A 14,644-nucleotide genomic window follows, 5' to 3' on the forward strand; every position below is an offset into this window, starting at 1 on the left:
ACAGTACAAGCCTGACGAAGCCACCAGATGGGTGGCGAAATCGACCGTGAAAGAAATTTATGCGGAGAAATGAAAAGTAAGTTTATCAGAGTTAATTACCTATCTTCACGTGATACAACATGATATTTATGTATAATAGCATGATCCACTCATCATTATGTACATTTTCAACTTTTGACTCTACAGGAATGAAACAAAAACCATTATCTAGAGGAAATCATAAAAATTAAATTTGGTCCAGTGTCTTTTGGATGAAAATTATAGATATATATATATATTAATATTTATTTCCTTTTTTTTTCTGTTGTGGTTAGAAAAAAACTCGTACACTAATTCTTAAAAGTAAAATAGATAATTGAAGCTTTCTAATTCAAAGCATCAAACAAAAAACATAACTTAGAAAATTTTCTGCTCTTTCATTTTAAGTATCTTTACTTTTTGTGTACAATGTACCATTTTTTAGATATATCTGTTAATTTCCAAGGTGCATTTTTGGCGCTATTTATTCAAGGTGGTGATGAACCTACAAGTCAAGAGTGGTAGACTATTGAATATATCGAATTCATAACATTTTTTTTACTACGGATGCAGTTGGTTTCATTCATAGTGGCTAAAATACTCCATAACGTCATGGCCGTAGGCAGGAAAAATTTTCTGGGAGGGTTCATTCATAATTGTTCCCATGGGCATCACCAGAAATTTGAATAATAGAAATAATAACAATAATTGTACAATAATAATTAAAATTTCATAATAATAAAACAATTTTATTCCATAATAATTATAATAATAATACTAATAATTATTATTATATTATTGTTATATCCTTGAGGGGTTATATCCTTCTCAATCCAGAAGATGAGTGAATATCCAGCACATGTTTCTTTTTGTTTTTTTTTAAGTTTCATACAGTGTGTTATATCGCGACCTTCCTTCCTCGGTTTAGCACACGGTCGAGATCAAAATTATATTAAAAGAAATTAAATTAAAATGGTTTCATAATTTTACATGACAAAATACGAGAAGTTCAAGTTTTAAATTTTCTATGTTGCAAAATTACTGGCACAAATATGTATTCACATTTGAGTACTTAAGGAAAATTACCAAGATCGAGTATTAACACACTATATATTTAAACAAAGATTAAACAACTGAGTTTAACAAGTTCATACATAAATTCAGTACATTTTTTTTTTTTTATATATATATATTGAAGCATAAATATTGTCTTGCATTAACCTGTTCGCATATTACAGATTTATCTTCAAGTTTATCACGTTAAGTCACTTATTATCAAGAAGAATTATTTCCGACCTTGCGTAGATCTTTACGATGAAAATCGGCACCAAACGCTCAATTATCAGCTTAGAATCAAATACGAATTATGTGTATTTGTACGTTCAATCAACTTTTCACATTCCGAGTGCACACTTTTTGTATATTTGCAAATATAGGCCTTTCACTTATGTAGGTACATGCATGTAAGATACTTATCTCATAATTCCACACAAAGAGAAGATGGCTGCCATTTTACGTGAATCCATCGGGTCACAAATTTAATGTCCTTTGGACCTTTTATGCATTTTGCGACGCAATTTCAGTCGTTACAATCGAATATTATACTTATCTGCGCTGCTATATCACGTCATATCCACAAATCTTCATGTTATATTTTAAAAGTTCCAATTTCAGTTTCCGAAACTTTTTAGCGACTTCATTCTAGTCGAGATGATCTTAAAGATGAAGCAGTGTATCCGAACTCACACTGTTACAACTTTTTTCACAGTATACTAACTTGCGAATACTTTTCAAGTGACAAATTTCTAATTGTACAGTAATTATACATTAAAATACTTGTAAAATAGATTAGATACAATAAAATAGATATTACAATATTCAATTACAAGTTTACGTATTTTATTTTCACCTTTTTTCAGTTATTTTAAGTTTTACAATTTTGGTGGGAAAAAGGTTATTTACGCTCAATTTAGATTTTTCCCTTTCTGTGAGTTGGCTATGTGTCCAAGTTTAGGATTACCTCACAACTTTTGGATTACTCTACAAGGCGCTTCTTTACAGCAAATCGTAAGTTTAATGTCGAAAATCAACCAAAATTATATTAAATGGTTTGTACATATTAGTAATACGTTTTAAATACATGTTCGTGCCCAAATACTTATGAAAGAGCAAATAAAAGCTATTGAGACCAAACATATGTGCGATTATGCATAAATTGGCAATTTTCGGTAAGCATATCATTGATCACAAACCAAATTACATCGCTAAATTATAAAAATATTGTAAATACGTGAAGTTTGGATATGTACTTAAATAAGAACAAAGCCAAAGTGATGCAAATTAATTTTCTACAAATATAAACTACCAAATACGACCTCAAATCGTAAATTTCAAGTAATAAAATTATTTTATTTTTCACTTTATGATGGTACTCATTTTGATACCGTCATACTGGCGCCCAATGGGCTTACCCACGCCAAACTATCATTTACAATTTTCTAAACTTGTAACATCACATGAGATCAAAATATGATCTGTTATTACCAAGAAAACAAAAATTGGTAAAAGAACATAGTAAACATAAATTTCTTTCTCAATTATGAAGTGATAATGAACTTCTATAGCATATCATACATTTTGTGTCAGAATTATAGACCAGAGAAAATATTAACATGTATATTAAGAAATTTCCACCTCATCATTCATGTGAGAATGAGCTACAAATATTATATATCAACACTTTATTTAAATAAATACAACACATAAAATCATTATAATCTACCGTTTACATGACGGTAAACTCACTAACCTCACCAATCATAATATGGCTACAGCACAAAATTATTACTAATCTTCACCATACAAGATAGATGGTTATTGTTATTACATATTGACAAACAAGAAATACCTATCAGTTCTATACTGTTCTGAATTAAAAGTTTGTTGAGAGGAACTTCACACTGCTGTGGACGTGAGAAAACTTTCGATTGAAACTTAAATCAGTATTTTAGAGTATACTTAATGTCAACACTGCATACAATGCTATCTCAAGTAGCATGACCTTTTATCAGATGCGAATGTTACTTATTTGAGCAATCAACACACCAAAAAGCCAGGTACTATTCAGTATGTGAAACATTTCATGGAGTCAATCTTAACATTCCAGTACTACCCATCTTCCCAGTACAAATAATGTCTTATTATTCACTTAATCTAACCATACAAAAAGAAACCGCTTGAGTGAGATTTCAACTTGTAAGAAAATGTACCATCCAATATTCTATGCTAATAAAATTATACACTTTTCATATTAAGCTTTTTGTCAATCTTCGCCATTTAAGATAAAATGGTTACTGCTCAATAATATTGACAAAAAATATTAATAACATTTTCATATTCAGTTTCTTGAGTGGCACTATAGGACTTACTTATTGCCTTTTACGTGAACCTACCCCAAGTTTTTATGCTCTATGGCATATCAGCATGTGCATCAAGCTCGGATCAACTCATGGATCTCTTTGCTTACCTTTTGCAACATAATGTGAGTATTTTGATTATGAAATCAAATTACTCAAAATAATTCACATTAAAATTAGCATTTGGATTTATGGTACCATTCCCTAGGTGTTATTGACTAAAACTTGATTAATTTGTACCTTAGACAAATAAACGAGATGTTATGGGTTAACACAGTTCAATTAACAACTGTTTCTAGAGTGTGACATTGATGCACTTATTTATTATGCCTTTATAACTAAGTATCCCACAGTCCACTAGGTAAATCCTAACAACGAAATGTAATTATTACTATAATAAAATATATTTAAAGCATGACCATTTATAGGCCAACCATAAAAAAAATGAATAACTATGAGAGTTACTTAACACATTAATATTTTTATACGAGGTGTACTACCTATTTCAGGCCAACTTCATTAATGGTAAGTTTGTTTCAAGAACAAACTGTGCACACATCTGTAATGACAGATGAAGAAATATCATTTTTTCCTTGCATTGTTTGATCAAGTATATGTTGCACCACATCGTTATGTGTGCTACTTGCATTTTGCAGAATGTTCAACCAAGAAATTTTCTTGTCTTTGGAACATTTCCACAATTTTACATGTTCAATAGCAATGTTTTCCTGAAAAATCCCATCACTGCAACGTAAGGCAGATATACGAGAGTCACCAAAGTTTTTTATACATAAGTATGGACCTTCATACAGAAAACAATATTTTTTAATTGGATTATCATCCATATCTCTTTGTCTATTTCTAATAAAAACAAGATTTCCAGAAGAAATTGATATTTTATCTTGTTGCTTAAAATTCAACTTGTTTAACTTATTGGATCTAGCTGCATGACTTTTAATCTGAGCCATAAGCAGTTTGTCATTCCATGACTGATGTGTACCATCATAAAATATGACATTTCCTATTTGTAGGTTAGGTTCCTTATTTAATCTTAACTCTATCGGAGCGAAACTAGTTTGTGAGGAGATAGTATTGTTTAACCAATGCAAAGCCATGGATACTTGCTGGGGCCATTTAGCATGGTTATCGATGCACAATACTCTCATTAAACGGTTAAGTTCTGAATGATATCGTTCAACCATGTTGGATGAAGGATGGTAAGGTGGAGTAAACATAAGTTTGACACCATATTCTTTCATTTTAGTATTGAAAAGACATGAACGAAATTGCGGTCCATTATCCGAAATTATTTTTTCTGGAATACCCAGATGTACAAAATATACTTGGCACAATTTATTCAGTACTGTAACAGCATTGCTGTTTGTCACTGGATATGCCACTAAATACCTGGATGCTGCATCCAATATGGTAAATAAAAAGCGTTCGCGTTTAGGACCCATGGTGAATGGACCTTGTAAATCAATGAACAATATTTTCCCAGGCTTGTCGGTAATGTGTACTTTGGCTAAATGTTTAGACGGATGCTTATTCGGTTTAGTACGAATGCATACATCACAGTCTGCTACATATTGTTGTACATCTTTCTTCATACCTTTCCATTGGAAGTATCTATATATTTGAGAAAGTGTACGACTAGCACCAAAGTGTCCCGATAAGTCATGAAATTTATTCAATATTGAACCTACTAATGTAATTGGAACACAAATTCTAATTTTTTGCACGTTATGAAAGTCTCTAACACACAAAATATTGTCTCTTAGAAGATAACGATCATTCCAAGTCCTACTTCTTGGATTATCATTAAGAATTGAAGCGTGCAAAATATATTGCCTAATTTCCTTCAGTTCATCATCTTTTTCTTGGGCTATAATCAAATCTTCTATATCAATGAAAGGCTCTACTATTTCCTTAAACTGCAAAGAATTTACATGATACAAGAGGCCTTCTTGCATCGGAAATGTTCTACTCAGAACATCAGCAATTATATTTTCCGACCCTTTACAGTATTGCACTTGGAAGGAATACTGTTGTAATTGTACAAACCAACGAGTTAAACGTGCATTCCAAGTGTGCGCAGTTTCTAACCAGGTAAGTGCCTTATGGTCAGTTATAATAACAAAATGTCTGCCTTTTAACAGAGAACAGAACTTATCAATAGTAAACAATATGGCTAAAACCTCCAATTCTGTAGAAGTGTATGATTTTTCATAACTTCTGAGCAATCTACTCACGAAACCGAGAGGTTTAATGTTATCATCAATCAGCTGATAGCAGTATCCTGCAACACCTATTATTGATGCATCAGTTTGTACGTAAAAAGTGTGTGAAAAGTTAGGAAAAGATAAAAGTACTTGTTCACTAACTTTATCTTTTAGTGTTTTAAAAGCTGTAGAAGCTTGGTCATTCCATTGCCATTTTTTACCAGCCTTCAACAAATCATACATAGGTTGTGCTATGATGGCATAATTTTTTATGTATTTGCTCACCCAATTAAAACAACCTAAGATTTTTTGCAGTTGCTTAACCGAATTGGGCACAGGCAAATTCACAATGGAATCTACATACTTAGGATCTTTTTTATAACCCTGCGAAGTAATAATGTGACCCAAAAATTTTATTTCTGATCTACCAAATTCACATTTTTCAAGTTTCAACGTCATGCCTGCCAGCTTCAATTTTTCAAGAACTGTTCTTACATGCATTATGTGAGATGCAAAATCCTGAGACTTTATGATAACATCATCAACATAAACTACCACGAAATCTCTACAGTCCTTAAGCACACGATTTAACGCATCGACGAATACAGCTGTACCATTTACTGAACCAAATACAACTCTTTTAAAATGATATAAGATACCTTCGAACATAAACTCAGTATATTTTCTGCTGTCAGGATGTAGATTTATTTGCCAGAAAGCATTCAATAAATCCACCGAAGTGAAGTATTTACAATTTTGGAATTCTACTAATAATTCTTGTATCTTTATGGGATGCACTTGAATAAGCTTAACATGCTGGTTCACTCTTTTGAGATCAACACATAAACGGATACCTCCCCCAGATTTAGGAACTACTAAAAGTGGAGACAGATATTCTGAATTAGACAACTCTATAACATCCCAATCAAGCATGATTTTTATTTGTTCACGTACTTGATCTCTATAAGCAAAAGGTATAGGATAATTTCTGCCTACTATAGGTAGATCAGTATCTAAAACCATTTTGTGAACGTAATCTTTACACAAACCAGGCTTATTAGAAAATATTTCTTGAAATTCTAGTAATAACTCTACGAACAAAGTTTTTTGTTCGTTTGTAAGCGAATCAGCCTTATTCATGTACTCTTCAAACTTATGCAGGTTGAACTTGGACTTATCCTCCAAGCCCTTATAATTACTGACATGAGAACACTCAAAATAAGACAAATTATTGCCATCTTCAATTATTGGCATAAAGCGCGCAAAAGTGCGTTCTTCATCGGAGCCACATGTTATTGTTTGATCTTTAAAATTTAATGATGCTTGAAGTGCATATAACACATCTAATCCTAAAATGATATCCACTTGTAAATTGTGAACCACCAAAAACTGAACGTAACATTGCAAATTACTTATTTGAATGATCAGTTTAACCATACCTAATACTTTGGTCTTCTTATTACCAGAAAAATCCACTAATCTCACATTATCCGCAGGTGTGAGCCTGGGTCTGCTGGCCTTAATATTAATTTCTTTCCAAACAGTATTAGAAAGCAGACTAATTTCTGCGCCAGTGTCGCAGAGAGCAGCATAAAATTTATCAAATATTAAAACTTTTAATTTTGCAGTAAGAGTGTTACCATTGAGAGCATTAATTGGTGTTGGAATTTCATTTGATTCATATTCATCACTGTTATGAAATTCTTCCCATTTCCCTAAATTGATGTTATCAGTAGTGGGATTATTAACTTGACCTTCATCACCCACTTTAAAACAAAGGTCGCTTGTTAGTTTTCCTGCAAAGCTGAAACGTTATACTCATCAGGATAACTATCAATGCTGTTTGCATCCCTAAAATGATTAACATTGACATTGTGCACAGTAGCTTGTACCTTTAGTTCTTTACTCACTTTATCACTTGATGTGCTTGGTGTATTACCAAAACCCATACTATACAAAAAATGTTTAACCTTGGTCATTCCTGTATAATTCCAATGTACCATATCTACTCTTCCTCTGGAAGGGTGACCAAGGAATTTCTGGTATAAAGAGTTATCTATGCAATCATTCTCTAAGAAGAATAAAGGCGCTACATTGTATACCTTTATCTTAAAATCATCGTGAAGTGACATCAAATACAGATTGAAATTATTCCATGTTTGCCACAAATGTTCATTAGGAGATGACATATATTTAGGAAGAGGTGGCAAACACAGTATCGATATTTCAACACATTTACTTTTCAATGTGTTCAAGAGTTTACTGAAAGATAACTGCATTTGTTCAAAGCTACGTTTCCTAATTAAATCATTGGTACCTATCATGACCAATATTTTGTCTGAGATTTTCTTAGCATTTGATACACGTCTATGCAGATCATCAATGGTTTGTCCCGAGACACACAAACCTATGAATCTGGAAGCAGATTCATTCATATTCCATCTGTAACCTAAAATACTGTTAGCATACCTAACTAACATACTGTCCCCAAGTAATTGATGATCTCCTAATTTAGGAACAAACTCATCTAAGTCACAATGACGATCATTATTTATTTCACTTGAGTGAGCATTATATTGAGATATGGGAAAAGGAGGATTTTCAACTGCTTTGATGCTCGAGACACCTCCTGTATCAGGAGCATCTAAGAGTTTTCCTGCCTCAAACCAAGATTTATTTGTCTAGAAATTTGATCATTTCTTACCCATGTCCTACCATTAGCATAGGATTTACGAGCAGATCCAACATATTCGTTACGGTCTAAGTTTCTTGACCCACTTCTGTTAGACATACTTTGGACTTTTTGCTCCTTAAACATAGACACATTAGCTACCTTCGATTTATTCTTCTGGTTACCATAAGTTTTACTAGAATCCATATACCTAGTTGAATTATTTTTTAAAGATTGAAAATTTTCTATGGCTTGCAATGTCTGTCTCAGTGTGTGAATATTATTCACCACCAAGTGTTCACTTATTTTATAAGGCAACAACGAAGATAACTGAGCAATAAGATGTGCTTCGTCAGCATGTGGTTGTATAGATTTCAATTTTTTGTAATTCTTATTCGCAAACTGCAACAAGTTCTCCTTGCTGTCTTTGTCATAAGGTGAATTTAGAACTTTAGTTAAATTTACAGATTTCCACCTATCGTTTTGATAATGGGATAAGAAATCTGTCCTAAACTCAGCATAAGACTTAAACTTTAATTTATTTTCAATGTACCAGGTACGCGCACAATCTGTGAGTAATTTAGGTAAATAACTCATATATTCACTCTCATGAATATTGTAAATTTCCAGGTTTTCCTCTACTTTTTCTAAAAATTCAGATGGTATAATATCTGCGGAAACACCATCAAAATGAGGGAAGTGCCTCAAATCTTGTGGTTTAATTATTGGCTTATACTTAACCTTTGAAGTATCTCTTGACGGATCAACTTCCGAATGTTTAACATTTGGAACATTTGTCGGAGGAGTTATCTGAGGAGTATTACTTACATTTTGTCCAACCCTACTAGTTAACCTGTCAAGTTTTAGCTTATTTCTCTTATTAGCCAGTCTAGTATTACAATACGGACCATCATCTACGCCTGTACTATCATGAACTGAGTTGACCTCACAATCAGTTTCCGAATCAGAAATTGCACCAGAACGATGCGTGCATTTACCGTAGTCATGCGGAACGTAACTAACACTAGGTCTACTTACACCTTCATGGCTTTCATGTCTAGCATCAAGCTCATGAAAATCACCCTGCATTGAATTCACCTTTACATTCTTTGATGTCGTATTTTTTCTGACTGTAACTGGAGTCAGTACATTATTAACCATGGTTGTTAGACTAGACTCGATCAGTGACATAGCCTTTCTGATGTTAACATTTAAACAAGTAACTGCACCATCATTCAACATGTCACTATTTGGAGCAACCTTAACATATTGTACATTACTATCATCTTCACTACGTTTATTAACATTGGGTGGAATTTTAGATGACAGAATGACATGACTTCTGACATCGGATTCGTAATCAAGATCACTATTATCCAGCTGATCCCCCCTATGTATCTTATTCACTAACGGTTTATTGAACTGTAATTGTTCTAATGCAGCTTGTACCTTTCCTAAATCTTTCCTAACTGTACACAGAGACATATCATTCTCTTCACAAGCTCTAAAGCATCTATCAAGCTTTAAGTCAAACTGCCTTGACAGATCCTCTGTAACACTCTCGATTTTGTTATCGACATCATCTGCCAATGATACCAATTCTACTTTCATTTTCTTGTCCAGAGCATGCAAATCTTTCTCTACTTTCTCATACCTAAGCATACATTCATTTCTAAATTGACCTATATCAATTTTAAGATCTTTAAACTCCTTGGTATGATCCTTATTTGCTTCGGTTAATGCATGCAAAGCTGTGTCTACCTTTTTATTTTGTTCTGCTTGCACTTGCAAAGCAGTGTCAATTTTGGTATTATGTACTTGCAAAGCAGTCTTAATATCACTATTTTGTGCCTGCAAAGCAGTGTCTAATTTACTACTTTGTGCATTAATTAACCCTACAATGTCCGCCAGTGTGAAGTTTCCCTCAACAGCTTCAGCCATTGTTGAAATATTGGAACAGACTAGTTAGTTAAACACAAAATTGCACCAATTAAATATTTCACTTACTTCTATCACTTAAGAGACATAAAAATCCATAAATGAGTATCATCAATGTAAGTGTGATCAAGTTTTGACTTTTATAAGACTTTAAAAGCACAAAGATGAGTTTCAGTTATTTTATTAATGACTGAGACTAAAGATGAGTCTCATGTATCTAGTATCATGAGACGAAAAACGATTCTGATCAATCTTAATGTAAACAAGTTATACTAAATATATTTTTGACAAATTACCTCTTAAGAATTAAGAGACTAAATGAGTCTCACTAATCTGTATATCGTTGTGAGACGAATTGAGTTATACGAATCTTGATATGATCAATTTTTACGAGACTATTAAAAAGAGAAAAAATGAGTTTCAGTAATTTTAATAATGACTGAGACAAACATGAGTCTCATCAATCTGTATATCGCGACCTTCCTTCCTCGGTTTAGCACACGGTCGAGATCAAAATTATATTAAAAGAAATTAAATTAAAATGGTTTCATAATTTTACATGACAAAATACGAGAAGTTCAAGTTTTAAATTTTCTATGTTGCAAAATTACTGGCACAAATATGTATTCACATTTGAGTACTTAAGGAAAATTACCAAGATCGAGTATTAACACACTATATATTTAAACAAAGATTAAACAACTGAGTTTAACAAGTTCATACATAAATTCAGTACATTTTTTTTTTTTTTATATATATATATTGAAGCATAAATATTGTCTTGCATTAACCTGTTCGCATATTACAGATTTATCTTCAAGTTTATCACGTTAAGTCACTTATTATCAAGAAGAATTATTTCCGACCTTGCGTAGATCTTTACGATGAAAATCGGCACCAAACGCTCAATTATCAGCTTAGAATCAAATACGAATTATGTGTATTTGTACGTTCAATCAACTTTTCACATTCCGAGTGCACACTTTTTGTATATTTGCAAATATAGGCCTTTCACTTATGTAGGTACATGCATGTAAGATACTTATCTCATAATTCCACACAAAGAGAAGATGGCTGCCATTTTACGTGAATCCATCGGGTCACAAATTTAATGTCCTTTGGACCTTTTATGCATTTTGCGACGCAATTTCAGTCGTTACAATCGAATATTATACTTATCTGCGCTGCTATATCACGTCATATCCACAAATCTTCATGTTATATTTTAAAAGTTCCAATTTCAGTTTCCGAAACTTTTTAGCGACTTCATTCTAGTCGAGATGATCTTAAAGATGAAGCAGTGTATCCGAACTCACACTGTTACAACTTTTTTCACAGTATACTAACTTGCGAATACTTTTCAAGTGACAAATTTCTAATTGTACAGTAATTATACATTAAAATACTTGTAAAATAGATTAGATACAATAAAATAGATATTACAATATTCAATTACAAGTTTACGTATTTTATTTTCACCTTTTTTCAGTTATTTTAAGTTTTACAATTTTGGTGGGAAAAAGGTTATTTACGCTCAATTTAGATTTTTCCCTTTCTGTGAGTTGGCTATGTGTCCAAGTTTAGGATTACCTCACAACTTTTGGATTACTCTACAAGGCGCTTCTTTACAGCAAATCGTAAGTTTAATGTCGAAAATCAACCAAAATTATATTAAATGGTTTGTACATATTAGTAATACGTTTTAAATACATGTTCGTGCCCAAATACTTATGAAAGAGCAAATAAAAGCTATTGAGACCAAACATATGTGCGATTATGCATAAATTGGCAATTTTCGGTAAGCATATCATTGATCACAAACCAAATTACATCGCTGAATTATAAAAATATTGTAAATACGTGAAGTTTGGATATGTACTTAAATAAGAACAAAGCCAAAGTGATGCAAATTAATTTTCTACAAATATAAACTACCAAATACGACCTCAAATCGTAAATTTCAAGTAATAAAATTATTTTATTTTTCACTTTATGATGGTACTCATTTTGATACCGTCATAGTGTACTGATTTGCACAATTATTATACTTCGTCATTAAACTGAACTTTTTCAAGAAAAAGCTTTAAAAGCTAGATAGAAATTTTAGTCATAAAGTTTTTGTTGTTTGACTTTAAAATTAAATGTTCGGAATTTTGAAAAGTATGGAACCAGTTATTCTTTTTTAAAACTTAGCCAGGTGCATGGATTGTAACCTCAATCACAAACGTAATGCGCTACGAAACTGGAGATCCTAGGTGTGAACTCCTATCAAGGAGGATTTTCGACTTTATCGGACAGGAAATTTAAAAGCTGGAAAGGGAATTTTGGGACAATCATAAGGAAATCTTCAGTCTATATTCCTTGTGTCGCAGGAACAACACTGGAAAGAGGGCAGCAGAAGTGAAAATGGAGGGGTCGCAGGTGGGCTACGATTCTGAGAATAAATGCTGTTTCACTCAAGTTTCAGAATTCCAAATGTATGAAAACTCTAGCTCGATCGTTTCAACATTGTCTCCTTGTATTTTTGTGATGCTTCGAAAAAAAATAATTCAAAATTTGTTACAGATTTTTGTTTCTGAACTTCCATTAATCCAACATGTCGGAAGTTTTGGGGGGGGGGTTGAACCCTAGAAACCCCCCCTCTAAATACGGCCATGCATAACTTTACTATACTAAATGAAGATATGGTGGTTCCTGTACTCCATATCCACACATTATGTTCATTAAAGTTCCTGTTTACATGAATAATCACTTCACCACTGAAAACAAGACGAGCTCCGAAGTTATCATTCCCCATATCTGCTTACATTTCCACAGAAAACTCATTGCATAAACTCTTGTCATATTGTGTCAAGGCTTGTAACTACTTCATTATGTGCACATCAGATGCTCATGAATAACATGTCATATGGTTTTCTGGTGCAGATGCAGCTCACAACTTTCATGTTGTATGGATTTTTTTGAGCTTCTTGTGAGCTCTTCCTAATTCTGTTCAGACTCATTAGGTACATTTGACCGCCCAGTGCTGTTCCATTTACATACAGATGCAGTCTCTTCAATTTGTTTGTACTAATATTCTTCCAATATGGTGGATTACTTCTGAAAAGCATGCGAAAATGTCATTGCACCATTGTGATGGAATCAGTCTCCAACACACACAATATGCCTTCTGCTGGTCACTTGCCATTTTGCCACACTAGTGATCCTGGTGGAGCAGTGGCAAAGCAGCATAAGGGTGACAAATGGGAATAAAATGTCCAGCACTTTACCTTGTTTGATTTTCTATCATAAATAGTTACTTAAAAAAAAATGGAAAGTTGTTTCATTCTTTTGACTTGCTCTGTATTGTCAGTAAGAAAATATAGCTACAAGGATGTATTTTCAAAACTATTTATAAGTTGTGGCCATTAATTAAATGATCATCAAGTTGACATTAACACAATGTCCATGGCATTATATTTACTTACATCTAGTTTTAGTTTCACATCCAATGGATATTTCATGTATTAATATATGAGAATCCTCCAAACTTGAAGATGTTGTTAACTGAACTTCTAAGTTCCTCTGCTCTTCGTATCCTAAGTGGCCAAAAAATGTTTCTGTAGTCCATTCATTTTCCTATATTAGAAGAAAAATCAAACAAAAAATTAGCATATATATATATATCAAATAAATGACACCAAAGACGAAATGACCTTTGTTTCATAGGAAGTCCCAATTTTCAGATCGATTCTTCTTCATCAATATGAAATTAAGTATTAGATGTGCTAGAAACATAAAAATATAGCTAGAAATGTCTTAAAATAGGTTAAAACTTGAGTCGACGATCACGTCAGTGGAGCATGCTTCCTGCACCTACCATGGAATGAGAAGTGCTTAACCCATAAGGTGGTGTTCCATTTTCTCTCTTCTTTCTTTTTAAAATCATCTGCAACTGACATCACTTTGATGTAGTTTGCTTTCAGATCAAAGATGTATATTAGTAATTTTAACCAACATTCTTATATGTCACTGCCTTTGCCACTAATACGTATCTATTTATAATGATCAATAGGACTTCATACTTACATTAGTCTTGCATTTGCAACCCTTTCTGTCAATATGATCTCTCAACAAAGATTACACTGTTATTCTTTATGTTTTATTTTTATATTGTATATGTTTTTATTCGTGTGGATCTGTTAATGGTCTCTTGAAAGGAAATGAAATATCTTATGAAGAAAATTATTTGCCAAGCTTCTGTGTTCCATTTCTGTATATTTCTGGTCTCATTTTCCTTTTCTGTTGGAGCAAATGCACCCACTTGTACATTTGAATTATTTCCATTTTTTAACAGAATAGTTAACCCTTTGTAGACTGGCCTGAAAATGCCATGTTTT

The 14,644-nt window shown here is 32.6% G+C and overlaps 1 protein-coding gene across 1 annotated transcript in view; it reads right to left on the minus strand.

Annotated features, from left to right (window-relative positions):
• The window catches only part of LOC145979600 (uncharacterized), a 279,253-nt gene that overhangs the window by 205,440 nt on the left and 59,169 nt on the right, over positions 1–14,644 (minus strand). The window contains exon 8 of the mRNA XM_083112566.1: positions 13,733–13,883. Coding sequence (XP_082968692.1) covers positions 13,733–13,883 — 151 coding nt within the window. The remainder of the gene's footprint in view (positions 1–13,732; positions 13,884–14,644) is intronic.

The sequence above is a fragment of the Lepisma saccharinum genome, chromosome 26 (assembly GCF_977018435.1).
Source record: "Lepisma saccharinum chromosome 26, izLepSacc3.1, whole genome shotgun sequence".
Classification (NCBI taxonomy): domain Eukaryota; kingdom Metazoa; phylum Arthropoda; class Insecta; order Zygentoma; family Lepismatidae; genus Lepisma; species Lepisma saccharinum.